The 27,695-nt window shown below is 35.1% G+C and overlaps 1 protein-coding gene and 1 long non-coding RNA gene across 2 annotated transcripts in view; both read right to left on the bottom strand.

The window, feature by feature from the left end:
• CDH12 (cadherin 12) overlaps nucleotides 1–26,661 on the bottom strand; it is a 138,199-nt gene extending 111,538 nt beyond the window's left edge. Inside the window, exon 1 of the mRNA XM_042869178.1 lies at nucleotides 26,296–26,661. Coding sequence (XP_042725112.1) covers nucleotides 26,296–26,526 — 231 coding nt within the window. The 5' untranslated portion in view covers nucleotides 26,527–26,661. The remainder of the gene's footprint in view (nucleotides 1–26,295) is intronic.
• LOC122178771 lies at nucleotides 8,384–13,979 on the bottom strand. The gene is made up of 3 exons (XR_006178473.1): nucleotides 13,860–13,979; nucleotides 9,622–9,688; nucleotides 8,384–8,883 (listed from the first exon to the last, which is right to left on the bottom strand). It is a non-coding gene; the product is annotated as an uncharacterized LOC122178771 (long non-coding RNA).
• Nucleotides 26,662–27,695: the final 1,034 nt, after the last annotated feature.

Below are 27,695 nucleotides of genomic sequence, written 5' to 3'. Positions count from 1 at the left end.
AGCTGTGTGTTGTCAGATCCAGATGGACATCAGATGTACCAGATGGACATCAGATCCTGATGTCCATCTCATCATATTGGTGTCGCCTCAGTAATTGGCCAAGCTGCGGTCTCCCGGGAAATTCGGTACGGGCGTGAAAGGCAACAGCTGTGTTAGGTACTGGATGATTATTTTTTTTTCTTAAGTTTTAGAAACATCTTAGTATGCAGAGATGTTCTCCCTCCAGTTCCCATCACAGATTTCCATGTTGCCACACCTGCCTTGTGAATTTCAGTATGCCACCTCTTAGGGACAGATCCATGCACAGTTCCTAACTAATGGTTATGATGACACAGAGGCCTTCCTCAGCACCCTCTGTTGTGATGTTCACACACTTCTGTTACTGCTTGGAAAAGAGGGATATTTTGAAAGTATCAGTGTTCTGCAGAACTGGAACAGTTTATGGGACCAAGAATCTGTTGAAGCTTTTACCAACAACAGTATGGTGACAAGAAAAACACAGATTCCAACAACAAATTTCAGTAACAGCAATTAGACTATAACCAAAGAAAAAAGATTGAGGAAATAAACAAAATTCCAATTTCTTATTTCTCCAATGCAGTTCCATACATCTTACTGAAATAATATCATCTACAATGAAGTGTGCAGCTGCTGGTGACAACTCTTTGGAAATTCTCCATCACATTACACTTTTATAATTCCAGAATTTTGTATAATATTTCACAGAAACATAGCAGAGGATTGAACCTGGAACCCTTAAGTCCAAAGACCTCAACACATCAGGTGAGAAAAGCAATGCCATGCACATATCCCTGTGAACAGATGTGGTATTTTCCTTTTACTATCATGTACTTGAAATTCACAGTAAGCTATCTTTTGGTTCAAAGGAATCTGTGCCAGACACCACCTTGCATAGATGAATGCATTTCAGTTGGCAAAAGCAGATATAGTTTGATTTACACCTGTTAAAGTGATCATTTCAATCAACATCAGCACTTGGCTGGAACCCTGGTGGCTATATTGGATTGTAATGCTGACATCTGAAACTGAGAAACAAAGAATGGGAAGTTATGATGACCAACGTCTGGGGAAAAAAAATCATCACAGCTCTAAGCAGCAGATACTAATGCACCTTTTCAAGGCAATACTTACTTTTTAATTCTAAAATCAAATGAAGGAAAGCAATTACAACCAAATCGTGCATTCTTGCTATTTAATTGTGTGAGATCTGCAAAACACTCGATGTTATTGCTGTAATTTATTAAAATGGCAAAGACAAAGGTGTGGTGCTCTTTGTAGCTACCATACATGATTGTAGCACTTCCCTTTTGATACAGGAATCTGTAAGAGAAGCAAAAAGCATCTGCATCTCTCTAGATACTGTACACTTACTGAAATACATTATTTTGCACTATGTTCCCTGTTGTACCAGTACTATAACATATATAAAAGATCAATGCATGAAAATACGAATTACAATGTTTGAATAAATATGAGAGCTTCTCCAAAAGTAAATCCTATTTTATTATGCTGGACCATGACATCAGAGGTGGATGTTGGTAGTATAGCACTAGAGGTTGAACCTTCCCACCAATATTCCTTTCCATGTTGTTGCTGGGTGACAGATGGCAGCAGAGAGGCAGTCTGATAAATTGACGTGGAAGTTTCAGAAATTAAGCTGTTGGTAAGGTTAGATATTTTCAGTGTAAAATGAAGTGTACATACTTGCCAAGTGAAATGACAAGATCTGTCTTCTTGCAAGTGTGTGAAGGCAATTCGTTTTCTGTAGAACTGCACTATAGATGTCTTAAGCTACAGGACACAAAATCATATAGTTTATGTTCCATATTCCTTATACATTAACTACTCAGGCTTTACGCTGAAAATACCATCAGCCACAGGGGACACATGCTTGAATATCAAATCCCACATGAATGGTGTATGAGATTCCTCATTTCACCTAATTATGGGCCATAGCATTATGGACAATGTTTTTCTAGATATTTTGATTTCCCATAGAAGCTGTAGCTACACAGCTGCTTGATTCCAGGGACATTTTTTCCTCATAGAAATTGCCCTACTGATGCCAATGGCAATACCTTGGGGTATGCTGAAGGATTGACTATGAATATGTCACCAGGAAGACAGCGTATCATCATATATTCAGCTTCTTCAGTGGAAAAAAACCACCACAACAAATCCTGCCTACTAACAGCCATCACGGAAGAAGAGTATGTCAAATGGCACCTGTGGCTCTCTGCATCCACACAGTGCTTTCCAGGGTGATGTTCACTCCTCTGCTCCCAGCTGCTGGAGTCAAATTAAATCCCTTCACACTTCCAAATTTCCCTCTACTGTAACATCCCATCTAGCTAAAGCTAGCCTCTTTTAGCCTGACTCTTCAAATCTGACTTGGGCTCCCTGAATCAGCTGTCCAAAAATTCCAGAGGCAGCTTCTCCTGAAAGTCAAAGACTCCTTAAAATAGGTTTATCCTGCTTTAGGCAGTCACAGTTCCCTGTATTCAGAGACATGAAAAGACACAGATCACCATACTGACTCCTGTTTCACTACCCAGTGGTCCACCTCTGCTGTAATCCTTGTGTGTATATCTAAAAGACAAAAATAGTTAATAAAAATCAACTAATGATAAATACACAGTTTTAGCAGCAGCTCTATTGTAAAAGAACAGGTTCCTGTAGTTATAAAACAATAAGAAAGATGAGCTGTTAGGCCTTTCTGAGTAAAGACATACCTGGAAACATATGCTGAAAGAGTTTCTGTTTAAGGCCATTGCATTTGGAGAGGTCAAAGATTCTAAACTGATTCTACAAGCTTATGTTGAATTTGACATTGATTGGAATCCTAAAGTAGCAAATAAATCTTCAGCCATTTCATTTTATATTTATTTTGGTATGTTCTTCAATGCCAATCTGAATTTGGGGGTCTAGAAGCAAGGGCCTATAAAATTCTGTTGGTGCTGATTAAGCTTTTTTTTTTTTTTTTTTTTTCAATCTTAATACATCAAATATTTTTCTTCACTGATTAGATTAAAAATGAATATACAAAAATCTTTTCCTCATGCATTTAAATTTAATGCTATGTTAAATACAAAAAACTTGCTCCGTAGATCACACTTGCTGTAAAGCACTGTCAGCTAAGGCAACTCTTTTTCCTTGATAATGACACTTCTGAGCATGTAGGAAATGACAGAGCAGAAGGATTCCACTTCAATCTGTCTGTCACTATGACAAGCTCTACTATCATAAAGTATTTAAATACTTCCCTTTTCTAAATAGGAAAGAAAAACAAAACAAAACATCATCTTAGTTTCTATCACAGAAGCAAAAAATAAAGTAAAATAAAATTTTAACACATACATTTGAGGGATAATTTTAAGATATTTACAGGCACAGGGTATTATGCATGGAAAAGAATATTATCTGAATTTTTAATTGCCTAGTCTTCATTTAGCTTGGTCCTCAAATAAGAAAACACAACATTATACAAAATAAAATACAAAATAATCTAGCATTCATTAATCAATTATGCTTAAAAGGCATGAGATAAAGCCATGGACAGTACAGCAGAGCATTTGTAGGAATTAATCTTTACCCTCTGCACATGTTTGAATTCCAAGAACACGTGGTTATGTTCTAGCTGCAAGATTTCCTCAGAAACAGCTTTAAAAAAAGCTGAATTAATGTGAAATCATTTTTCCCCACAGAAGACTGTTGATTTTCTTCATGAAGAATCATGAATCTTTTCAGAAGAAGCGTAGGAGAGGGTTATGTTGTAAATGTGTCTTTCATATTGCAGAAACATTCAAAATGGTTTCAAGGTTAAATTCTATTCAGTCATGAAACTGTATCTTGGTGAACTTTCTACATCTCTGATTGAGGACTAGGTAAAATTCATATAAAGTCAAATAAACAGCAATGCTACCATTTAAAAAACAAAACAAAACTCGCTACTGATTGAAGGTGGTTTCTTATCTGGTAAACTTGCACTCTTTGTCTCTGAGACCAACAAGAATTCTGGCAAATAGAGCATTTGAAGTGATTAATGAACAGCAGAGTAGCAATTTATGAAATTTTGTGTCCTAAGTGCAAGTAGGCTGAACAAAGAAAGAAGGGAATAAAAACAAAGAGATTCTACACAGCGAGGAACAGAAACATTATTCGTATTTGAAGCGGCGTATCTGAAGCCGTATTTGAAGCGGCGATTCTGGAGCAAGAGGAATGAAACTGCTTCAAGAACACACTTCTTGTTGGCCTGCATGCATGCCATCTCCTCCATGGGGTCAGCACTTCAGCCTGACACCATTTTGTATGCAGAATGATGACTAAAATCATGACTAAAAGTAGTGAAAGTAGGGACATGTTGAAATAAGAAGGCAACTTGGAAATAAAAAAAGAAAAAAGAAGCAAAAATTCTAAGCTCCCTTAAATATTTTGCTGTCAGGGATACAAGTTTTATTTCCAACTTTACTGTATTGGAAATAATAACAAGAGGTCAAAGCCGCAATTCCTTATTCAATTATATGTACTCAGAACATCATTATAGATCTTCAGGAACAGTATCAGCCATTTCAATAGATTGTATATGAGGTGGTATTAATAATGAGGTAGTAGTAAGTTAGATATCATAACAAATAAGTAAATTGTTACATTTCAGGGAAGTGACACACTGCATAGTTGGCATTTTCATCTGGCTTGACTTTCTGAAAAATTGTTAGCCAGTTTTGCAAATATAAGAATATTTCTCTGACAATAGAGACTTTTAATTAATTAATCTTTTGATGGGATAAAAGCAGGTTCTTATGGCACAGGTAAAGAATCAGGCAGAATTTGTTCTTCAGGCTTGGATTATTTGAAACAAGCAGCATTTATACAGCTCTATGCAGAATTAATCAAATCACGAAAATCTGCATTTGAAGTTGTGGGTACATTCGTATTTCACATGTCATTAAGCTGCACTATGTAAGAATGTTGGAAAATTGGTATGTCTTTTTAATAAAAAAATTTCACACCTATGTACCAAAAAGCTGTAAAAAAAAAAAAAAAAAAAAAAAAAATCACCTCTGCAGTCTAAATCTTTTCTGCTCAAATCGAGCACTTCAATTATAAATCTCCATGTTTATTGTTTCTGCTGGATTGCCCCAGTGCAATTATATTAAAAAACGAGATGAGTTTACAAGTAGCTGTCTTCTAGCCAAAGCATTTACTTGCAAGACATACTCATGTTTTTAATGGATAAAGAAAAACGTTCATAAGAATGAGTGGAAAATACAGTCCAATAGGTAGAAAGTATAAAAGGACTTTGCAACTTAAGATAGAAATGTTTGCATGGTCATGGTAAGATCTCAGTTCTCTGTAATTCTGCCCTACTTACGTTTTATACAGGTGAGATGAAACAATAGCCATCCCTGCTGCTGCAACATGGAATGGAAAAGGAGGTGAAACACATGGAGAGACATTTACTCCAGAGAGATAGGGCAGCAAGGTTATTGCTGCAGGGACTTTGAAGATGGAAGAAGGTAGAAGCACAGTAGAGGAACTCTATGTGGGTGGGTTTATATTCCACCTCTTTCCTGACAGAACTGCTCAGTGAAATAACAGAGGTGTTCATTTGTTCCTAATCCTTCTTCACATGGTCCTTCCAGACATCCTGGGGAAAGTAATTTACAAGGGCAAAATCTCTCCAAGCTCCAAGCTCCAAAGAAACCTAGCTGTGTTAATAAACACTGAAACTGGGCCTCGAGGATGTCAATGGCAAAACTCCCATTGTCTGTATTATCATTCAGTAATAATTAGGGCCTTGCAAGTACTGGTAGAATACTCTCCTGCAGAGTACTAGCAGGGTACACTCCTGCAGAGTGACAGTAAACATTTTCTTTCATTTCAGTTCACAGTCTTAGGTAAGTTTCCTTCTCACTTTTTATAGTTTTAACAAATCAAAGGCATGAATATAGAAACAACTGAAAGCTTTTTCTTGCACAGAAATAATACAGGACCTCAAATAATATTCCAAGAATGGAGAAGTAAGCTAAATTTGATCAAATAATGCTTTTTGTGATTTTATCTATAAGACTTTAATTAGACAAATTACTGTGAAATCCCACTGGTGGAGGAGTGCCTTGCTCTATAACACCAGTTTGATCTACTTATTAATGTTCACAAAACCAAAGTTCCTCTCACTGATAAATGTTGCAGCTACTGACCACTAAATTCACCTGAATTTGTGGCAGTTGCTGATTATAATCAAAAAAGTAATATTCAAAAAAGGAAGCAGTTTTAGTATTTATCTTTTTAGCATGACAAGTACCAGGGTGCACACACCCTATTCGAATACAAGAACAGACTTAGATTTTAAAGAATAATAAATTTATTTGCTGTTGACCTCCTAGGCATCAAACATAACCTTGGCAGGTTGCCTTTACATTTTCACAGATTCTCAATATAATTGTTCAGTTCTTCACCTTATGGCCCTTGCTCAAATGCAGAAACCAAGACTGATAAACATGTTTGTGTATCTCTAAAAAGACAGTGTAAACACTCATGACTAATGATAAAGACACGTCTACTTTTCCTATGAGAAAAATATATTTTCATTTAGTGAATAATACAAAATCTCTGCTTCACTTTGAGAAAACGCAATCTAGTGATATATGATTAATTTTAACCATACTTGAAAGGCATACTTACAGAAACTACACGTTCATTACTAAGATCAGAGAACAATTACATCTATTCAGAATTAAATCAGTTAATCCTAAGTTAATTAGCATCTGTTTGTTAACAAAACTCTTATGCTACCAATAATTGCTCCATAAGTTGAACTGAATTTAACAATAAAGGATAATGTAGTCTAATTTACGTAGGACAATAAGTCAATTACTGCTAGAATTCAATTCATTCAGGAACGTAATGTATAAATGAAATGCCTTTGCTTAAACAAAATCAAAGAATGAACGGATAATTGTATTCTTTGACTAATGAATTTGCAAAAACAATGAATTAGCCAGAAAACAAGAATTATTTCTGTGTTTTTTTTTTTTTTTTTTTTTTTTTTTTTTGAGAGGGGAAAAAACTCCATGAATAAAAATTACTGAATGAATGCAAAAGTGGTGTTTCTAATTCTAAATATTTTAATAATTAGTATTTTACTATTTTCAGTGTAAACTGAGTTGTTATAAAATTTCAATTCTTTCAGGGATATCCAAAGGTGATTCATCTTCCACAGACATGCATTGTACAGGTTCAATGCAGTGAAAACTGTCTTACAAGATAGTTCTTACTAAGTAAATATAACATCAAGCAGAAGGATGAGGTATATTTTCCTATCTTATTCAGAAGGCAAGATCTACTCTGGACAATGATCATGGCATGTGTATATACAAACACAACACCTGAATATATGAACACAGCACACATAATCTCTGCAAACACAGTGTGCAGGCCATCTGTAGAAAGATATGCAAGACTGTGCCTTGTAGTACTACACTTTTATTTATGTATAGGATATAAGATGTAAGTGCCAAAACCCTTATTCACAGCAGGACACGTGTCTATTTGAACCAGCCAACTGCTCCATATAGCTTGTTCCATTAAAAGAACAATGAGGAGTTTGGCTCAATAAGAGCAAAAGAAGAAAAAGGATTTGTTTCCCCACTCTCTCTCTCACCTTCTGTACTCATACAAGGAAATATCCACCTTTGTTGAGCTGCTCAGAGATCTAATTCAAAATTACACCCTTTACTTTTTGAGAGGCTGGCTTAGGGATATGAAAAGAATAAGGCATTCACTTACAGTGGACCTTTTAAAGCTTTCAGAATAGATGCATCCCTTGCTGCCATCCAGTTGGCCTTGTTTTGAGTGCTGCAAAATACGCTTTGAAAAATCATCCTGCACAGATGAAGTAAAATATTTAAGCAAAAATGAGCTTTTGATTTACTACATGTGTATCTTAAAAGTGCATATTTTTCATTTTAATGATATATTTACAGGAAGCATGAATTGCTGTTGTGGGATGCCAAACACCTGCCACAGAATGAAATTGCTTGTAATAAAATCATGAATAAAATGCATCCCAGCACATTTAAGCCCTATCAGGATGATATTCTTCTTCAAAAATTCAACTGGATATTACCGTTTTTATTAATATTATTTTTAAAAGGACAGAATCAGTGATGTACCCCTGCTAAAGATTTTGAAATTCATAATACATCAAGATCTTTTTAAAAATTGTTAATTAACTCAATGATCTATTCAATCTACTAGTGTGATTAACAAAACATTATAACACCAAGTGTCCATAATGTAAAAACAATCTTAAGATTAGTTTGTTTTAACTAGTATCCATTTTGTAGTCAACTGTGCTGAGAGCTTCTGGTGACAATATTTGGCTTCTATGACTCAAATACTGACAGCTCCATGGAGCAGTCATCTGGAATACAGTATTCCTTTGGATTTTCTTTTATAGTAAGAACTCTTACCTAATACAGTTTGATCAAGAAGTGAATAGGTTCTTCAGCATGAATAAGAAAATGTACATACCCATAGGTCACAAAACTGTAGCTATCCATCTCAGTTGCGGGATACCTCCCTTCATCACTGCAGCACAGTGCCCTGACACACACCTTTCCTCAGTAGTCTCAACAGTACTAGTGAGGGAAGGTATTGCCAGATGGCTTCCCAAAAGTGCAAATAAACCTTTGTACTCCCAAAATTACTATCTGCATTCTGTGGACTGATCCTGCTGCTACAGCCATCATTCTTCCACAGGAGAAAGCAATAAGCCATAATATGCCAGGGCAGCAGACACCAGCTCTTGCTCTACTTGCTCCATGAGAACTCCTACATTTCCTTGCTGAGCAATACTGCCTGCTGTGAAAAAGATAGAAAATTACTTTCCTTGTGGACAAGCAAAGAAATAATTTAGTCACGGCAACAGCAAATTAGCAGCACATATCAGCACTGCAGGGTGCATATAGGATTTGAGTAACAATACACTGCCTGTCCTGGAGGTATTACGGACTTTGACACAGGAAAGTTAATGATACTATGATACAATCCAGTGCTACAAAACCATATATATAGAACAGCCGCAGATGATAACTCTACATCAACTTACAGTAGGCATTATCATTTCTACTCAGAGGAAAAGAAACAAAGAAATAAAAGAATATAAAGTAATTCAGCAGTACAATTTGTAAACAGTATTCACTCAAATTCAGGGACTTTAATGTCAGTACTTTATCTTTTAGCTGCCTTGCAGCACAACAGCAGTTGTAGATGAGCATTTTGTTTTTCCACTCACACCATAGAAGCTCAAAGAAAGATCAGGGAAATGAACCCTGCATCATCTTACTTTGTAAGCTAGGAACACCTGAGAAATAATCAGTCCCACTAACTCAAGCTGATCCTGAAGAAGAGCAGTTGGTCTCAGCAGAAAACACCAAGAAAGCAAAGCTATCCTCCACCTATGTGAAACTGGGTCATCATAACAAAGGTTTAAAGATAAAAATGCTAAAAGTCAAGACACAGGAAGCAGAGTGCAAATGAGAGGAAACTGGATCTTTTATCAATGTAAAAGTAAATAACCAAATGAAGTTCCCCCACCTGCTGGTTTTAAGCAAAGCATATTCCCACTTCTTTTCTACATGCTTGTTTCAGAGGCATTCTTTTCCTGATAAGACAGGAAGGACAAAAATATATATATAATTAAACATATGTAAATCATAATCATTACTAATGAATGTTGCAAAACAACTAGCAAATGTTTGTAAGAGAAAGTGCGAATGAATTTTACATAGACAAGTATTTTAAAAATACTCATTTTATGAGAATCTTGGAAAAAGAACAGATGAAATTTTAGGCTGCGTTCTACATACAAGATTTTTCTATCACAGATTGTGAATAATGTATGCTTCCATTCTCATCTCTTCCACATACATTTTGATTCTTTTTTTTAAATTTATACAAAATTATAATGAATATTTTAGTTATCAGGCATACAGGATAAAGTACTGACCTTCCTAAGAATAAATATAATGTTGAGAGTGTAAGCTAATATTTAGGAACTGACTTTATTTTTCTTCGCTCCTTTAACCCTTGTTCCAAACCAAATTTTTCTCTTGACAAATTCACTGAGTTACAATTTTCTCATTTTCTTTCCTCTGTAAAAATTCCTAACTAGACTATACACTACCTTTCAGTATTGCAGTGAAAAGTTTATTTAAACTGAGCATATTTTGTAAATCAAATGCATTAACAAATAATTTTTTGTTTCTGTAATCATTCTTATAACTTTGGATTGCTTATTTCGTGCCTTGTCTTATCAATCACGTAGGAACACATCAAAATTTAATAATGTAAACGTAAATCTGTCAGTGACTTGACTTCAACAGAAATGTGATCTGTCTCATCACTTTTTGTTATTGTTCCTTGCTTGTTGTTTCCACCCCTCCCCCCCACACACACTGCGATAAGTGATGGCTGAACATATTCTAACATGAAGAGAGAGTTACAAACAAAAAAAAAGTGTATGAGAAAATTCAACTTTTATTCAGCCTTTGTTTTGTAATTGTAGTCCTTATGCAGGCCTCCTGTGAAAGTTTTGTGTATGTATACATATATATGAACACATATTATTACATTTTAGGTCTTTTCCAACCTTGGTGATTCTATGATTCTATGTTGTGTTGAGGGACATGGTTTAGTAGGAGCTATTGGGAATAGGTGAACGGTTGGACTGGGTGATCTTTTAGGTCTTTTCCAACCTTGGTGATTCTATGATTCTATGATTCTATGATATATACACATAGCAATATACTAGACTCCATGAATATTGTTTGGGGGCTATTTTTTCAAAAAATGATTCAAGAGCACAGCAGGACATACAAGCATACAAGTAATTGAAATTCCTGCTCACATACTTTTCTCTTTTGGCTCTGCTCAAAAGTAGCTCATTTCTTCTATTTCTTTAGCCCATCTGTTCTGATTTTGCACTAACTATATAAAGACTTATTTTCCACCACCTAAACTTTTCAAGGATTGGTGACAACAAGGAGTTGTATGTAGCAAGCATAATAATGTGGTGTATTAATGCCATAGAGATAGGACAAATATAAATCTTAATAGAAATATCTCTAAGAACTACTCTGAAACAAAGACCATTCTCTCATACTTCACAATTCTATTCTGCATTATTTCTTGTCTTCAGATATCTGATGGTGTTAATCACTTCTGCTTAGCAGATTTCTTAAATGACTAGAAAATTTAACTAAAATCTAGGGAAGATAACAGCACTCACCTAGACTGGGATAGCTTCTCCATATCTTGTTTTGTATAGCTTGGGGTTGTGAGTTAAATCTATGTTAGCAAGTCAATTGAATATGTAAGAGTAGATCTTAGAATGTACCAGCTGATGCTGAGGAACCAATGCCTACACTAAAAGCACCTCATGGATTTTTACTTCAGAAAAGATCTTGTCTGGTTGGATGGACTAAGTGACAATTTGTGTAGCACACTCTCAGTTTATTTATATGCAAAAGTAATCAAGCTTGCACCAAGACCTCTGTTAACATGAACAAAAGTGCAGCAAGTCTGAATGATCAAGAGATTTGATTCAAAAGTCCACTTTAGATCAGAGCAAAAATGCTCATAGAGGTTCACCAGCTATCAGCTAATGCACAAATGCCAGGATTCTGAAACATAATCAGGGCTTTAATAGGTAAGAAAGATAACATCCGTCTTTCTTAAAAAAAAAAATCTTTTTGAGTCTCTCAAATAAGAAAGTCCTATTTATTTTAAGACCCAGCTCAAAGCAGAAGTGGGCATTACATTATGCCTGTATTGTAAACTTAGAGAAATCTCAGTAAGTAGGGATACATGACTCTCAGCAGATGGAGATAAAAGTCAGCATCAGATGAAGTAAAGGAGAATCCAAAGTGAAAAAATGGTTTATTTATAGTTCCTTGAATCTGAAAACCATTTTTCTGAAAAGCATTTTCAGAATGCTAACAGCAGTCAAAATGTGTGGAATATTTGTTCCATTTAGGCAAATGCCATTACTGGCTTTCTTTGTAGACATTGTTTTAGGCCTTTTCTCAGCCTTATCCTTAGCTTATAATGCTCATGAATATTAAGACTATAAATTATTTGCAGTTTTTTAAGTACATGATTATAATATAATGTCAATGGCTTTGCAAATCCTTATGTAGTTTTACATGTGTTTATCTTTTTAACCTACTTGCTTTTTCCTGAAGATTTGAGCCATGTTTCTGGACTGTATCACCAGAGATAAAATACTGAAGCAAGCATTTTATTCTGCATGTTTATCTAGCTCACAGCATGCCATTTATCCATATGTAAAAGCCACAGCAATAGAACCCAAAAAGTATACAGAATGAAGAAATCTCTGGTTCCTGCCTTGTGGATATTTGAAAGAAAGGCAGCAGGTTATTTTTTCCCCTTTAGTTTAAACAAAATTGATCTGTGAAATACATCAGATACGTTCAAATTCAGTACACATTTCTTACTATCTTGTTTAGCCTACAGGAGAAATAATGTCAATAGACTGATTACTTATACCATTATTTTTTACAGGTTTTCAACTACTGATACTTGGGAAATAATTAAGAAAATGAGCAGCATGTCAGAATTATTTAATACACTGAGGAAATCATTATTTCAGCTACAGTCTCTGGAGCTGAGCTCCCCAAAGAAACAAGTTCAATTCTATTCCAAGACCACAAGAAAAGAAAGTAGAAAGACAAAGTATCACAAGTCTAACAGCAGAATACTTTGCTTTGCCTTTTTTCTCTGTTATTCTAATAATTTTGTTATCTAGTCTGATGATCTATGAATGCAGTAGGCTAACAAGGAATTGACAGCATCGCCCTTTTCTCCCCTTCTCTTTTCCCTTGAGCTTACTTTACCTTGCAGCTGCAAATTTGACATTATTAACGTCAAGACTAGGAATGGACTTAGAAGCTAAGTATTTAATCTAAAGAGCATTGCGGTGGCTGATGTAGAGAAATTTAATCAGTAATCCCTTATTTCATTTCCAGGTAGGCAGATCTGCCCAGCTGTCTCAGTTGCTGCGTTTTTCAGCAAAGACAGAACTCTACACTTATCTATTCAGACATTATCAAACTGCATACTGTTTTATTATATTATTATTTTATACTATTTTTTTTAAAGTAAAAATAAAAATCAGAATGACTTTATTTTTACTATTTCTAATGTTTCAGTATAATTTTGATAATTACTCTGATAATTCAGTCTTTCCTTTGGTCCAATCTTCTATTTACTGAAGAGAGCTAATAGTTTGCTGCCTCACAAAGCTGTGATAAGAATAATCACTGCAATGTTCAGATGCCTCAGCAATAAGGCCCATAAAAGCACATTTCTGAATCACAGTATTTAATAGAGATTAAAATAAGAGTAGATGACAAAATAATTTGTTTTGTATAGCACAAATTAAGGTTTCTTTAAAATAGGTCCTCCAAAATAAAAGAACATTAGACAATAGTTTATTTTTCTAGTTGATGCAATGCTATATTTAAATTTAGTATATCCAATAATAATTCTATTCTACACCTGTAATCAGACTCATGTAAGAGCACTACACTCAGCTTGCTGAAGTAGGCATCATGCAGTAAGGACAATTCAGTGCTAGGTCTCCATAACTTTCAGATGTAGCAAATGAACATATCTAAATTAAAAAGAAACATTACCCAGTACAACAACTATGTAATTGCCTCTTAACTTTCTGATGATACAAATTTACTCTGTCAGCATAGAACTTAATCAAAATAAATAGTGCATTATTTAAACAAGACAGTAGCACATACCTTTTACTGAAAAGAAGCTCTCTGCAGAACGCACCTGCATTTCAAGGTTTCAGCATCTTTATCACAGTTCTTAAAGTGCACAAATGCTGTCTGTCAAAATTCATTGGGCCCATGTGTGAATTTCCTGATTCTGCAAACATTCATTGATTTTCTTCTTGCACTTTACTGCTAGTATCAATTAGGGTTAAACGAGCAGCAGTTACCAGCTGTTGGTCTGATACAGCTGGATTCGACAAGCAGGAGCCATTGACTGGATTGTATTATAGTGCTGAAGAAGACCTTTAACATACCAGAAAATAAACATTGCACTAATAATTACAGTGAGAAAGCAATTAGACTACTTTGGATCACATTTTTTTTTTTAATTGTAATCCTTAATTCACATAAACTATAATAGTTAAATATCTATAAGCTGTTTTTCTGGACATAAAATGTCAACTTGACTATCCAAATGTGCATTCTGACACCCTGAAGAAAATGATTTTGCTTTCTGTGCTATGAAGACTCAAGTAAATATAGAAAAATCAAAAGGCTGTTGTGCATGTTTCTGACAAGCCGAAATCTTATTTAACCAGTACATGTAGCACCTGCTCTGCCTATGTGGTTATTCATTTGGTATATAAAGACTGTACACAAATGTACACAGAACTTTGAAGGTTTTTGAATTTGCAAGATAAACAAAGCCTTCATCCACATAAATAAAGCAGAAGGTATAACAAAAGCTCCCTTTCATTTACTTTTGGCTTTTCAGCTTATCAGGCAGTCAGACTTATGTGTTGTGATTTTAGCTCTTATCTACTTTACCAGGTCATTTCAGTTTCATGAAACAGATTGCAAAGTATTTTAAATGACCTACTGCATTTTCTAAAAATAGTATAAGATTTGTATAAAAAGATAAACCCATCGCAGCAAGAAGACATATGGCAACATTTGTGCTTAATATCTATCTGTCTTTTGCAGCTATTTGAATTTAGGCTTGAGTGTAGATACCTCTACAACTAAGTTTTGCCACATTTGTGCTGCATGTGGATTGCTTAGGAGGTTTCATTACACCTGATTGGTTCCCCATTTAAGCTGGCCACAGTTTAAGGTGGTCCTCTCTCACCTAAAGGCAGAGATAGAATTGCATAGGCAGTGTGGAAAACCAGGTGTGCTGATGCAGCATGAGCTCAGCCCAAGAGCTAACCTGATAATAAATAAGGCTTCAGCTACACACAGCTTTAGTGTTCAGCATTTAGGTCAAGTTGAAAAGTAATGGGTCCTCTCAGGGGCTTGTAGGGTGCTCTGAGGAGGTTCTACAAGCTTTTCAAGCAAGATTCACCACCAACATAGAGTAGAAAACTACAGAAATAGTTAGTGTGAAATGGTAGGTGCAAGGAGTTCTGCTACTTACGCATATTCATGCATAGCTGTATTAATGACATTTATTTTCTTCAGCTGCTGGTAAGAATTCTTAACACCCTATTTGCTTTTTGGCAGTCACTGCACATTGAGTAGATGTGCACTCATGCACAGCATGAATACTTTCCACAGCATAACAAAGCTCTTGCTAGACAGACATTTTTCTCAATACCACAGTAGCTGCTAACCTGCACTACCATTTTAAAATTTCTGATCTAATATTACGAATAGATCCTCATTTAATAAACTGCTAGCTAGCACGTTACCATGTGAGGTATTGCAGATTTTTGTGTATTTTTACACATGGGAAGTAGTTTTTATTTTTCATTAAGCAAAATGATATGTAAGTAAAATTATTTTTCTATTGAAAACTGAATACATCAAAACTTGATCATATCCCTGCATGTAACTGTTCAAGGGACTTTCAGCAAAGTTGAAGGAATCACACTTGTAGACAAGCCCAACATAATGGCTTGTGATCTCCCTGCTATTATCCTAGTATTTGCTGTAGTAAAGCTCGCATTCAAGGAGACAGAACTATGTCTCTGGCAAGGGAAAAAGGTGCAGGCTTGGATAAAACAATAAGGTTAGAGCAAGCATAGCTCACTATCATACTTTCAAGCTTCCATTTATTTGTGGAGACATTGGTGGTGGCTCTATATTTACTAGCTTTCAGAAGATTATTTGTTTGTGAACATCTTCACTCCCTGCATGCAGACAATCAGTTTTTGTATCTACAACACCCTTTGATGAGGAGACCTCAATTTTGGATTTACATGGTCTATGAAGAAGCACTGCCTATTCATTGCTGTGAAAGTGTCTCCTGTTGGCTGCATGTTATGTCCCCCATCTTACATTAGTGAAGAAAGGATTGAATTAGGTATGGTATACCTAATTGCATCTTTTCCTCTTTGCCTCTTTTCCAGGCCAAGAAATCCCACCTTAGTAGTTTCTCACTGAAGAGTCAGTCCAAAGGCATTCATTCCCTTTGTATCCTTGTCTACTTTTCCCAGCTCTTTGGGATACACATCCTCTTTAAAGTTAGAAACAAATAATTCATCCAGTGCTGAAGATACAGGTTCACCAGAGATTTAGATGCAAGACTGTATTAACAACATTTATTCTTTTCTGCTGCTGCTGAAAATTGTTAACATCCTATTTGCGTTTTGGCAGTCACTGCACACTGAGCAAACATGCAAACAAGTATTATAAAACAAGATTTCATTTGAGAGAGATCATTATTGCCTTGGAGCACAGCATTTTATTAATTAAGTTGGAATTACTCCCCTCTCCAGTATGCTTGACTTGTTATAAAATTTCATCTATTATGTTAATCCTCAGTTTCATGAGGTCTTTTTCCCATTCTTACTATTCAGCCTCTGTATTTACTGCCACAAAAAGCTTAGCATCAGCAACAAACATTGTCATGTCATCTGGATACTCAAACCTTTTTTCACATAATTTGTAAATATGCTAAATGACATAGATTCCAACGTAGTTCCTTACTGGTACAGAATATAGCACGGTATGTTTGTATGAATAACAGGTATATATTTTTTTCAGTGATCAGTTAAGTACTTTCATGATGCTATGGCTTTCATTTATCACTGAAAATCTATTTTTTTTTTTTCCAGTAAGCACTAACCAAGTCATAATGGCAATAGTTCAACTTTATCAGTAATAAGTCTAGCTTACATGTTGAAGGACTGAGCTAAAAAAACCACAATGTACACAAGGGAATTATCTCTGTAATTAAAGCTGGTGCTAGAAGACTTGAGTATTATTCCAAGCTCTCCTTTGTTCTCTATGCACACTTTTTTCTTTTGTTGAAGTGTAAGAATATTTAAACATAGCTGTTTAAATAGATAATACAGTACTTCCAAAAAGCATTCATATGCAGTTTAGGTCAACAACAATATGGATCAATCCATAAAATTTTGGCTACCATCAGTGAAGCCAATAATTTCAGAAAACAAAGCACAGGAACATAAGAAGAACATAGAAGAAGAAAAACATTATGTTTTATCTAGCTGGTAGAAAATATTAGCATGGCATGAGACTACCCTGCATACCACAGTGTTACGTAGTGAGCATGCCTTGTAGTCCTGTGTCCCTGCCACTGGGCCACGAGTTCCACCAGTTCTAAAAGGACGAGGATCTTGACTGCCATAATTACTGTTTCTTTCTATCTACAGCTTTATTAACTACAACTTCTAATTTTGTAGAGTTATTCTTTTTTACCATCTTACTTCATGAATGCTCCTTTACATCTTATTCCGTCTGTTCTACTCAAAGTCACTTTTGTCCCCTTTTTAAAATTTGTAGTACAGCAAGAATCAGCAGGGTTTTCATTTTTTTTCCTTCCATGCACTTCTGAAATGAAACCTTCTCTGGAAGAAAAAGAAGTTTAAGCTGATATCTGATAGTTAAAACTATATTATGTCTACTTTCAGTCTGTTCCAATGCTGGATAGATATTTTCTTTACTTGTTATTATGTCTTTCCGCTTTTCCTTTCCCTTTTTCCCCTTCTTTGAGATAACAGCCCCTGGGCTGGGTAGGGGAGGGAAAGGACATCCAGCAGTTTGTCATTTCTGTGCCTTCCACCTTCTTGCCTGTGTAACACTGTAATTTATCTGTCACTGCCATGTGACAGCCATAGTACGGATGCTTCCAGCATCACACAGCAAACCAAAAGAAGGCTTTTATGCCAGTTTAAAAATAATCCTGAAAAAAATAAGAGAAGGGCAATTTTCAATCAGATATTTTTTGTGACTGAGTTCAGCTTCTACCACTAGAAAAAGCCTAATCTCGATTTTGGAAATAACTGTACGATATTATTGCATTATTTTGTGCTTTACAATATACATTTAGATTAAGTCAGTGTTCATCAACAAAGAGAGATAGAGAACTATGCAACAGCATTCTTATAAAAAATATTTTCTACTATCAAGAGAATTTGAACAATATCCATTTATTTTCACTTATTAATTTTTTTCACCTTGCTACTTTCCACTCTTCTTCTTTGTTAAGAGTTTTTTTGGGGTTTTTATTTTTTTGACTTTTCATTCATGTTGTTTTTTTTGCAGTTTATTCCAAGTTGTAAAAAATTAATCTAATCTATTTACATCTAATACAATGTGTAACAAAGACAAGGATCAGTTACAGAAGTTTTTCCTTTCATTACATTTCCACCAGCATATATGGAAAAAAATTAAGCAAGCTTTTGAGTACAAATGGCTTTCTTCAAATCAAAGCTGAAGCTACAGATTTCATAGATACCTAAAATTCTTCCTCAGAATTTAATTGGATCTGTAACAGACCCACTGTAAAGAACAAAGAAATGGTAGGTTTTTTTGCAGCTGAGTGGATGTCAGGCACAAGAAGGATTAGAGGATGGTTATCTCTAGAGGGAGAAGAGAGACAGATCATTTACAGTCTCTGCAACATGGAGGTGGATGAGGGAGAAGTGGAACTGCACTTGCCATAAAACCTGTTCCCAGTCCATTGCTTTGTTTCAGATGGAGATACAAAATGTGATTTGATGTATGTACTTCAGAAGGAGTATTGCAGCTCAGGATTTTCATGCTTTTGGGGCCCTGACTCACAAACTGTGCTAGATGTGACTGCAGCAACTGATAAGACTCTCAGTCCCAACTGTCTTAATTTTGCTTTATGTCCTACAGATAAAAATATTAACTGCAGTGGCTGAAAAAAGCTTGCTCATTTGCTTCCTCTACAGCTTGGTGCTAGACAAAACAAGTTGGTGCTAGATTTCTTGAGAAATTCTTTGTCCTTTTTTGAAAAGAATGTCTAATCAATATTTAATTACAATTTGCTGGGGAAATGTTTTTGCTTCAGCCCTATACTATTAAAAAAATGATTTTAGATTTGAAATTTGATAATAAATTTTATTCTATACTCATATGTTATTTTTTAATTTCTGTGATTTTTTATGCTACAATTTCATAAAACATATGTTGCAGTGATCATAAAATTTATTCCATTTCTGAACCTCCTAATTATTTTGGTTTACACACTGTTCTCCAGATGTAGGAGTGACTACAGGCATTTAATACTTTTCCAAGTTTTGCTGTCTGGCTAATTTTATTTCATATCTCAATAGGCATTTTGGTGCTCTTCCAGAAAGGAGATCTTGCAAACTCAGCTATTTATTCCTTAAGTTCAATTGTCATTGATGTTTTAATGTTTTATTAGTTATGAACTCACTTCTAAGTTAACAATATGCCAGGTGATTCAGCAACCCTCAGCTAAACTCAGGATTTAGGTTTAAGAAATTCAAAATCTGCAAATTCACTTTGATTAAAAGAGCAGATTATTTTCATTTGTCCATGTCCCTAGGACCTCCAAAACTCTTTGTTATTCTTTCTCTGTCTTTCTTTCAATTACCTTTTGATTCCAACAAGATTTTCATCCAGTAGACAGCACATATACAAGAATACTCAAAAGATAACCACAATAGATGTAACGCTTTCCTTAGCAGTTTAATTCTTGCTACCTCAATTACATTTCTCAATTTGTGTTGACAATATAAACTTTAGACACATGCTAAAACCATCAACACCATCCACTCAGCTGTGTTCAGAAGTCTTTTGGGAGATGGAAGGTTCATACTAATAGGACTTCCTCCATGGCATTCATTCTCCTTTTGTGATCACTATGTTCAAGTCTGCTGGGTTTTAGAGTTCTAATGTTTTCTATCCATGACATCTTTAGCAGTTCCCACCCAATCATCACAACCTTCTAGAACTCCTGAAATGTGAGTTGCAACTCAGTTTCTTTGTATTTTGATCTCTCTTCACCCTTAATTCACTCATTTTCACATGCAACTACTGAAAATACATTTTTAATTTGTTATTCTCATTCATAATTTTCATGAATGCAAGAACAACAGGCAGAAGGTGTTATTGTCAGTGTTTTGATTTTAATCTTCACACTATAGGCTACCTAAGTAAATTAATGAGTGAAGTCACAAGAGCAGTAAGAAACATTCTACGGAATGCAGGTTGCTCATCTCGTGACAGTAAAGCTAAGGCTTTGTGCACCTTTTAAGAAGATGAGCTTGCAAAAGTGAACATTAAATGCAAGTCTGACTTGCTCATGGGAGCTTTGCATTTCTACCTCCATCTCAGAGTTTCATGTGCAGCTGTCAAAACATCTTTGTGTCTCACATACTTTATACAATATATAAGAAGCAAAGCTTTCAAAGTCATCACATTTTTTCACCAGACAGCAATAAGTAATGGAGACAGAAGTCTCAGCTCAACAGTGATAAGCAAAGTTAAGAGCTCTGGTTCCAGTTCTGATTCCTCTCAAACCTTTTTGATATTTCATTTCTTTCCATCTCTTTTCTGTAATAAACTGTGACAATGCTTTTACTTGAAAATGTAAGAGATATAAACTCAGTGAGTTCATTTAGTAAGCCAGGCTAAAAGTGATCATGTGTGACTCCCTGATCACAGTTAAAATTATCATCTAAGACCCACAAAGGTCCAACAAGAATTTTCCTGTTATGTCTACAGACAGAGTAGGGTATATGAGTTTCTGCAGGTTAAAGACACTGTATAATTACTATTCCAAAGATCTTTCAAATGAAAATCACCCAGAAACTATTAACTGGGGGAAATCAACACAGTACTTGTAGTAGTCCCTACAACAACTCCTCTCACCTGCTTGAAGATGGTACCATGTAAATGTTAAATGGAAATGATTTACAGATCTCTCTCCAGTTACTTTTTACTGTTACTTCTGGACATAGAATATGATAAACTGGGAAAAATCCTTTTGACAGCTTTAAATGAAATATAAAGACTGTCTTAGTGGAAATCTAGTAGATACATATATGTATATGTATCTATATAAAGCAAATAAGGTACAGTTAGCAATGATAACTGAGGCTTTTATTTATTTATTTATTTTCCTACAAAGGGCAGAGGCACATATTTTCAGTTCGGTGCACACATTTCTTTCCTTAATTCTATTTCTTTTTTCCTTTCAGATTAACACAATGCTTATGAAGAACACACACACACACACACACACACACACAAAAAAAAAAAAAGAAAAAAAAAAGCCATAGTAGTATAGATTTCTTTGAAAAATTCAAATTCAAAATTTTCTTCACAGAGTGCCCTGTCACCCAGACACTCACTAATGTAATGGAAAAGAATAGCAACATCTGAGTTCAGAAAGAGGTGCTGAGTTAAGTCTGACGGAAGGTGGTCTACATTAATTTTAATATAATAAAAACTACCCACTATAAAATGCATAAATGTGTTCTTTGTTCATACTTCAGATGTAGAGGATAAATTATTATGCATCAGAAAAGCACTCTCTTCTGGTCACAAATATAAAGCTCTCTTTCCATCCAGTCATCACAGCTTCTGCCTTAATATATGAGGAAAACTCTGAAGAAAATGAAGAATTCTCAGTATTGAGTTAATATTTTTTATCTATGCAGTGTCACATCCTTTTGTGCCCTCTGTATAGCACCAGAGTAGTTGTGACTATAACATTTTTTAGGTGGTGGGGATCACAGCAATAAAAAATGTGAAGCGCTTTGCAAGCAGGTATAATGTAACGGAGATTTAAAAGAACAAAATTATGCAAAATATAAATATTTCATTAGAAAGATTATGAATTGGCATCCTGAGAATATTTTGTTGCTGCACAATGAAAAAAGAAAAACAAAAAACAAAAAACAAACAAACAAAAAAACATAAATACAAAGACATGTAAATGGAATAATGCTACATGTTTAACTCCTTTAAATATGAAGCACTTTACATGTTTAGAAACTAAAAATTTATACTTTGCAGGTATTACTTTGTTAATGAAGAACCTATACTTCTCTCATCCACTTTGTTCTCTAGCCTTCATTTTATTATGCTGCCCCTGCATATCACTGTTGAAACAGAGCAATGAAGAAGAGGTTCAGCAATGAAGAATAGTTTGGTTTGTAATGTTTCAGCAAAGCTAAACCTCTGTAAGTAACCCTTTTATAAGGTCAATTCCAACTGCTATCTTGTTAGTCATTTTCAACTGCGCTAAGACAAGGCTGTACTTGAAAATCAGATCTTCTGATGATTTCTACCACCTTTCAGTGAGGACTAAGCTATGGCACAAGAAAATAATCATGAATATTTTTTCAATTTTATTAAACGTGCTATTTCGCATGGCCTTCTGGAGCTTCACAGTACTAAGAAGTCAAATCACAGCAAAATATGTAAACAAGGGTACATGTCACAGTAAGTGTTATAGCATTCCTCCAACTTGCACAAGTCACATACCAACACTGTATTCCAATTTCCCTTTTTAAGGTATGCTAGATGGATCTCCAGCAAGGGTGTTTCCCTTTTGTTTGGCAACTTGTTGGATGTTCATGGCACTCTGTACCACCAAAGCAGAGGATTTCCAGACCCTTGCTTTGACATTCAGGTTAAATAGCAAAGTATATTAATTTTTATTTATTTATTTGTTAATGTCAGCTTATCATGTGTCAACATGAAGCATTATCTCAGGATCTCTAACTGAGCTAGACTGCATCAGTTTCTAAACTATATTTTGATTTGTAACCTGACACTTCCTGAAATAGCCTTCTAAAAACAGACATAAAATGAATTGAGTGTGTTGGCCGATAACAGATGACATTAATGCTGTAAATCTGTGTGCTCTTCCAGGTGGCTTCCAAAATTAACTAGTCACCCCTAACTGTTTAGTGAAATTGTCACTGATTTAATAGACACATTAAACTCCTATTTATAAATTACTCTGACATTACTAGTGCAGCGGTTCCAGAATAAGCAATATGAGCTCCTATGCAGCTGTAACTCTATTGTGCCCAGCTATCATGGCTGGAAGATGAAGATAAAAATAATTCCTGAAATTATCCTGAACTCTAATACTTTCAATATCTCTTTAAAATACAACACAGTAATATTAAAAAGAGAATTACCTTGAAAATGTATGGTTGTGGAGTAACGTTAAATTACAATAAACATCAAACAGTTATTTCTGCTCCTAAGAACTCAATACCATTTCATATCTTAATTTTTTCTATGATTTTTAAAAAAAATAATGCAGATGATAGCAAGATACTGATTAACCACTGTTGAGTGTATTTTGACACACTGAGAACTGTGTGAATTTATATTATGCATGTCTTTCACTATCTGGCCTTGAAAGAACAATTTTTTCCACAGAAGTTCTCTCATTCAGTTCTTTGCTCCTTTGAGAAATTCCTGGAAAAAAAAAAAGGGGGGGGGGAAGGGGATGGCAAGAGGGGAGCAGGGGAAGGGAAGACTAGAGGGGACTAGAGGAAAATGGTAACATTTCCATTACCTTCTTTTCCTTCTGTTTGTTTCATAAGAAATCAAATAAAGAAGACATCAAATAAGTGGCAAATTCCTTTTCAAATAGACTGAAGCAAATATTTAATATACATAAAATATGCTAGATTAAACATCAAATGGATGCTTGACAGATAATAAACATTGTTTCAAAAGATGATAATCTGGAATATTTTGAATAAAAGTAGATTTTCTGACTAGCTTATTGATGGACTAATGCAGCACACTTTTTGTTGTTGTTTCACCACTAAGGTCCTCCTATAATTTATTTTCTTTTGTATTTAATAGTGGAACATTTCCTTCTGGCATATGATAACCTTTCAAGAAACATAGCTATCATTTGTGCTACTTGAAATTTGACTTAACACTGTGTTTGAAAACACTTTCAGTAAGTTGAAACAGTTTTTAAAAAGTCTTGTGAGCTATAAACATACCAAGTAAATCTGTGATGTGATAAGCATTATTTTTAATGGAAATATCCCATTAATTTTAAAGCTGCTTACAAGCTTAAATTCAAATGTATTGATAATAGTCAATTTTATGCAAGAGTAATATTATTTTGGCTGCTCAGGGCTGACCCTAAATGACTACCCAGGCTATCTTACATAAAAGGATAAAAACTAATGAATTACAGTGATGCAGCGTTAGCATCTCTGTCTTCAGTGGTAAAAAGCACAGCAATCATGTTGCCCATGCTACTGTGTCAAGTGTGATTAGAGTCCTCGTTTGCCTCTTTAGTAGGTGGCCAGAAGGAAAAAACAGGTGTTAGAGACAGGACAATTGGTAGTAACCGGACGTTACAAAGATGCAATTTTTCATGATGGGATCAGACTGTTTTCAGCTTGTAAATGAAACTCATCATATGTTTGCAATATAAACATACAGTCTTACTGCAAATATTTCTGGCTAATATATTCTAGTGCTTAACACTAGTGCCTACATCTGTAATATTCAAGAATACTTTTGTCTGGTTTTTCCAAGCACCTAATGAGCCAAATGTAGCCTTACACTGCTCTATTTATACACTTATTATTTGTAATAGCTTTCTGGAAGGGAAGAAGGGAAAATTAATTTTTTGTGAATTTCATTTATATTTAAAAACAAACAAACAAACCGTCATAATTCATAGCATCTACATTAGAAAGAAAGAAAGAAAGAAAGAAAGAAAGAAAGAAAGAAAGAAAGAAAGAAAGAAAGAAAGAAAGAAAGAAAGAGAGAAAGAGAAAGAAAGAAAGAAAGAAAGAAAGAAAGAAAGAAAGAAAGAAAGAAAGAAAGAAAGAGAAAGAAAGAGAGAAAGAAAGAGAAAGAAAGAAAGAGAGAAAGAAAAAGAAAGAAAGAGAGAAAGAAAGAAAGAGAGAAAGAAAAGAAAGAAAGAGAGAAAGAGAGAAAGAGAGAAAGAGAGAAAGAGAAAGAAAGAAAGAAAGAAAGAAAGAAAGAAAGAAAGAAAGAAAGAAAGAAAGAAAGAAAGAGAAAGAAAGAAAGAGAGAAAGAAAGAGAGAAAGAGAGAAAGAGAGAAAGAAAAGAAAGAAAAGAAAGAGAGAAAGAAAGAGAGAAAGAGAGAAAGAGAGAAAGAGAGAGAGAAAGAGAGAAAGAGAGAAAGAGAGAAAGAGAGAAAGAGAGAAAGAGAGAAAGAGAGAGAGAAAGAGAGAGAGAGAGAGAGAGAGAGAGAGAAAGAAAGAAAGAAAGAAAGAAAGAAAGAAAGAAAGAAAGAAAGAAAGAAAGAAAGAAAGAAAGAAAGAAAGAAAGAAAGAAAGAAAGAAAGAAAGAAAGAAAGAAAGAAAGAAAGAAAGAAAGAAAGAAAGCAGTATTAAAGTTAAAACTGAAAGGTGACACCCCATGTTTTCGGAATCTGAACCTTGTTGTATAGGGAAGTGGCATTTAGGGACCCAGGAAATTAATCCTTGCCCTCTTATTTTCATTGAATGATAGTCTTTACATAAACTGAAAATTATGCATAGCGTGCAGTTACATACCATGCTTCTATTCTTTTCAGGTCTAATTTTAACCCATTTTTTCTGAAAGTTCTATTATCCAAATTCACCCTGACACTCCTCAAACAACCAGCTACTGAGGTCCTATTATGGAAACAGTAGTCACGTAATGAGAGAGAACTGCACAAATCCTCTGCATGCTTGTGTGCTTACACACAGACTATAAAAGCTATAATGCAAGACTTTGAATTATGAAGCTATAAATCACATTAGAAATAATTTGTGAACAATCAGAAAGAAAAGCAAGGGATACTGAAAACCAATTTAGAGTAATAATACCAACCACAGAAATGACTGTACATCCTGGGCTGGAGACTTCTAGGTTTAAATCTTTTTCCTGATGTCAGTCTGACATTCACTGTTAAAAATCATGTAAAGTAAAAAAGTTTTTTGAAACACAAACTTATCTCAAACCCTCAAATTTTAGTTTTATCCTAAAATCAAGGACAAGGAAATAAGACAAACACAAAAAGGAAGAAAGTAAATGTTTTAAACCTGTGCACTAAAAATAGCAATCATGACTAATGCAGCTGTATGAGATTGAACGTTGAAGGTGATGAATAGAGGCAGCTACTGTCAGCTGAAAATCTGCCCCATCAGAAACAGGTACATATTTACAGCACATTGCACTCTTTGTCTGCGTCATTTCAACTTTTAAAGAAAGAGTAAAAAATTACCTTTCCCACATACTGAGGTTCGGAGCCCATGTACTCCTCCAGCACAAAAAATTGATTCCACACCCAGCCTCGTTTGACTCGCTGGGCAGATGACCTCCTCCCTGGCACTGGGACAACATTTTCTCTTGGCTCTGCTTCTAAAGTCTGTTGTGGCTGTGGATGCAGTGGCGTTAGGAGACCTCCATCAAACAGGACCCAGAGAAGCAGGGATAAGCAGTTCCTTGTAAGCATTGGCAACGGCTTCCCTACAGCAAGTAATAAAAACTCCAGCACTTAATGCAGAGCAGAGTAATCCAGGTTTGAGGTGTCTGTGGCCTCCACCACTTAGCTTCTGATTTTATTGCGGAAATGCTAATGCAGGCATTAATCCTTCTGATGACAAGGTTTTTGCCGCATTAAATTCCATCTAAAGGGACCTATAAAAGAGATTTACATGGCAACATCAAATTACATAAAATTACATTGAAGTGTTCATCAAAATTCTCACACCTAGTTAGTTTCTAGAGAGAAAGATTAGGAATCACAGTTTTAAAAGCAATTATTGTTTTGATTGTAGTAGCACCGAGCTGCTCTGGAATATGGTGCAGTTAGCACAGGAATAGATCATTCTTGCCCTGCTTGCCATTATGTTTGCGTCTAGCTGAGGACAGGCCCGTACCCTCTGCTTTATGACTCTGTTATCTCACAAACTTTCACCCACCAGTGATGCATTTACTCTGGATACAGACATAAAACACTGGGAAAGAGAGGACCCACTCTTCCTCTCTCAAGAGCAGGAGTGCTTTGCTTTTTTGTCTTTGCCAGAATGGCACCTTGGACATATCATCCTTCTGTGACTATGGATGGATATGGACAAAGCTTATATTAAACTATTGACCCTGGAAGGTAGATTTGTATGAACTTTGTGAAAACTGAAAAAGTGAGAAACACTGTCCATGGAGCTAAACACCACAGAGCTGTCAACACACAATATGCTGTCTGTGACAGACGTTCTCTTCTCATAAACCTTGTATAAAAATGGTAGCTATGCTGTTCTTCAGCAATACTGCAAAATGCATTAAAAAAAACACGGTCTTGATCTATGGGAGCAAATGATAGAACTGCAGTCAATGCAGAAAATGAAACAGCACAGAAGCCAGTAAGATAAGACATTGACATTCATTTATACTGACAAATGCCAGGTACACAGATTAAAAATGAATCAGCACTAACGAACTACAGGGCTTAGAGAGAACCATCACATCAAGGTGACAATTAAAACTGTGGTGATTCTTGTAGTAGCCAAATGCCATCAGCACAGAAGGGGAAAAAAGAAAAGAAAAGAAAAAAAAAAAAAAAAAGCCCTGGAATGACTTGAAGGAATTGTTTTTGCTCTCATATTGCTCTGCTTATATCACCAC

Source organism: Lagopus leucura, unplaced genomic scaffold (assembly GCF_019238085.1).
Source record: "Lagopus leucura isolate 7727_CA_CO unplaced genomic scaffold, USGS_WTPT01 Super-Scaffold_100002, whole genome shotgun sequence".
Taxonomy (NCBI): domain Eukaryota; kingdom Metazoa; phylum Chordata; class Aves; order Galliformes; family Phasianidae; genus Lagopus; species Lagopus leucura.
The sequence above is the reverse complement of the archived record's forward strand: the minus strand, read 5'-3'. Positions and strand labels throughout refer to the sequence as shown.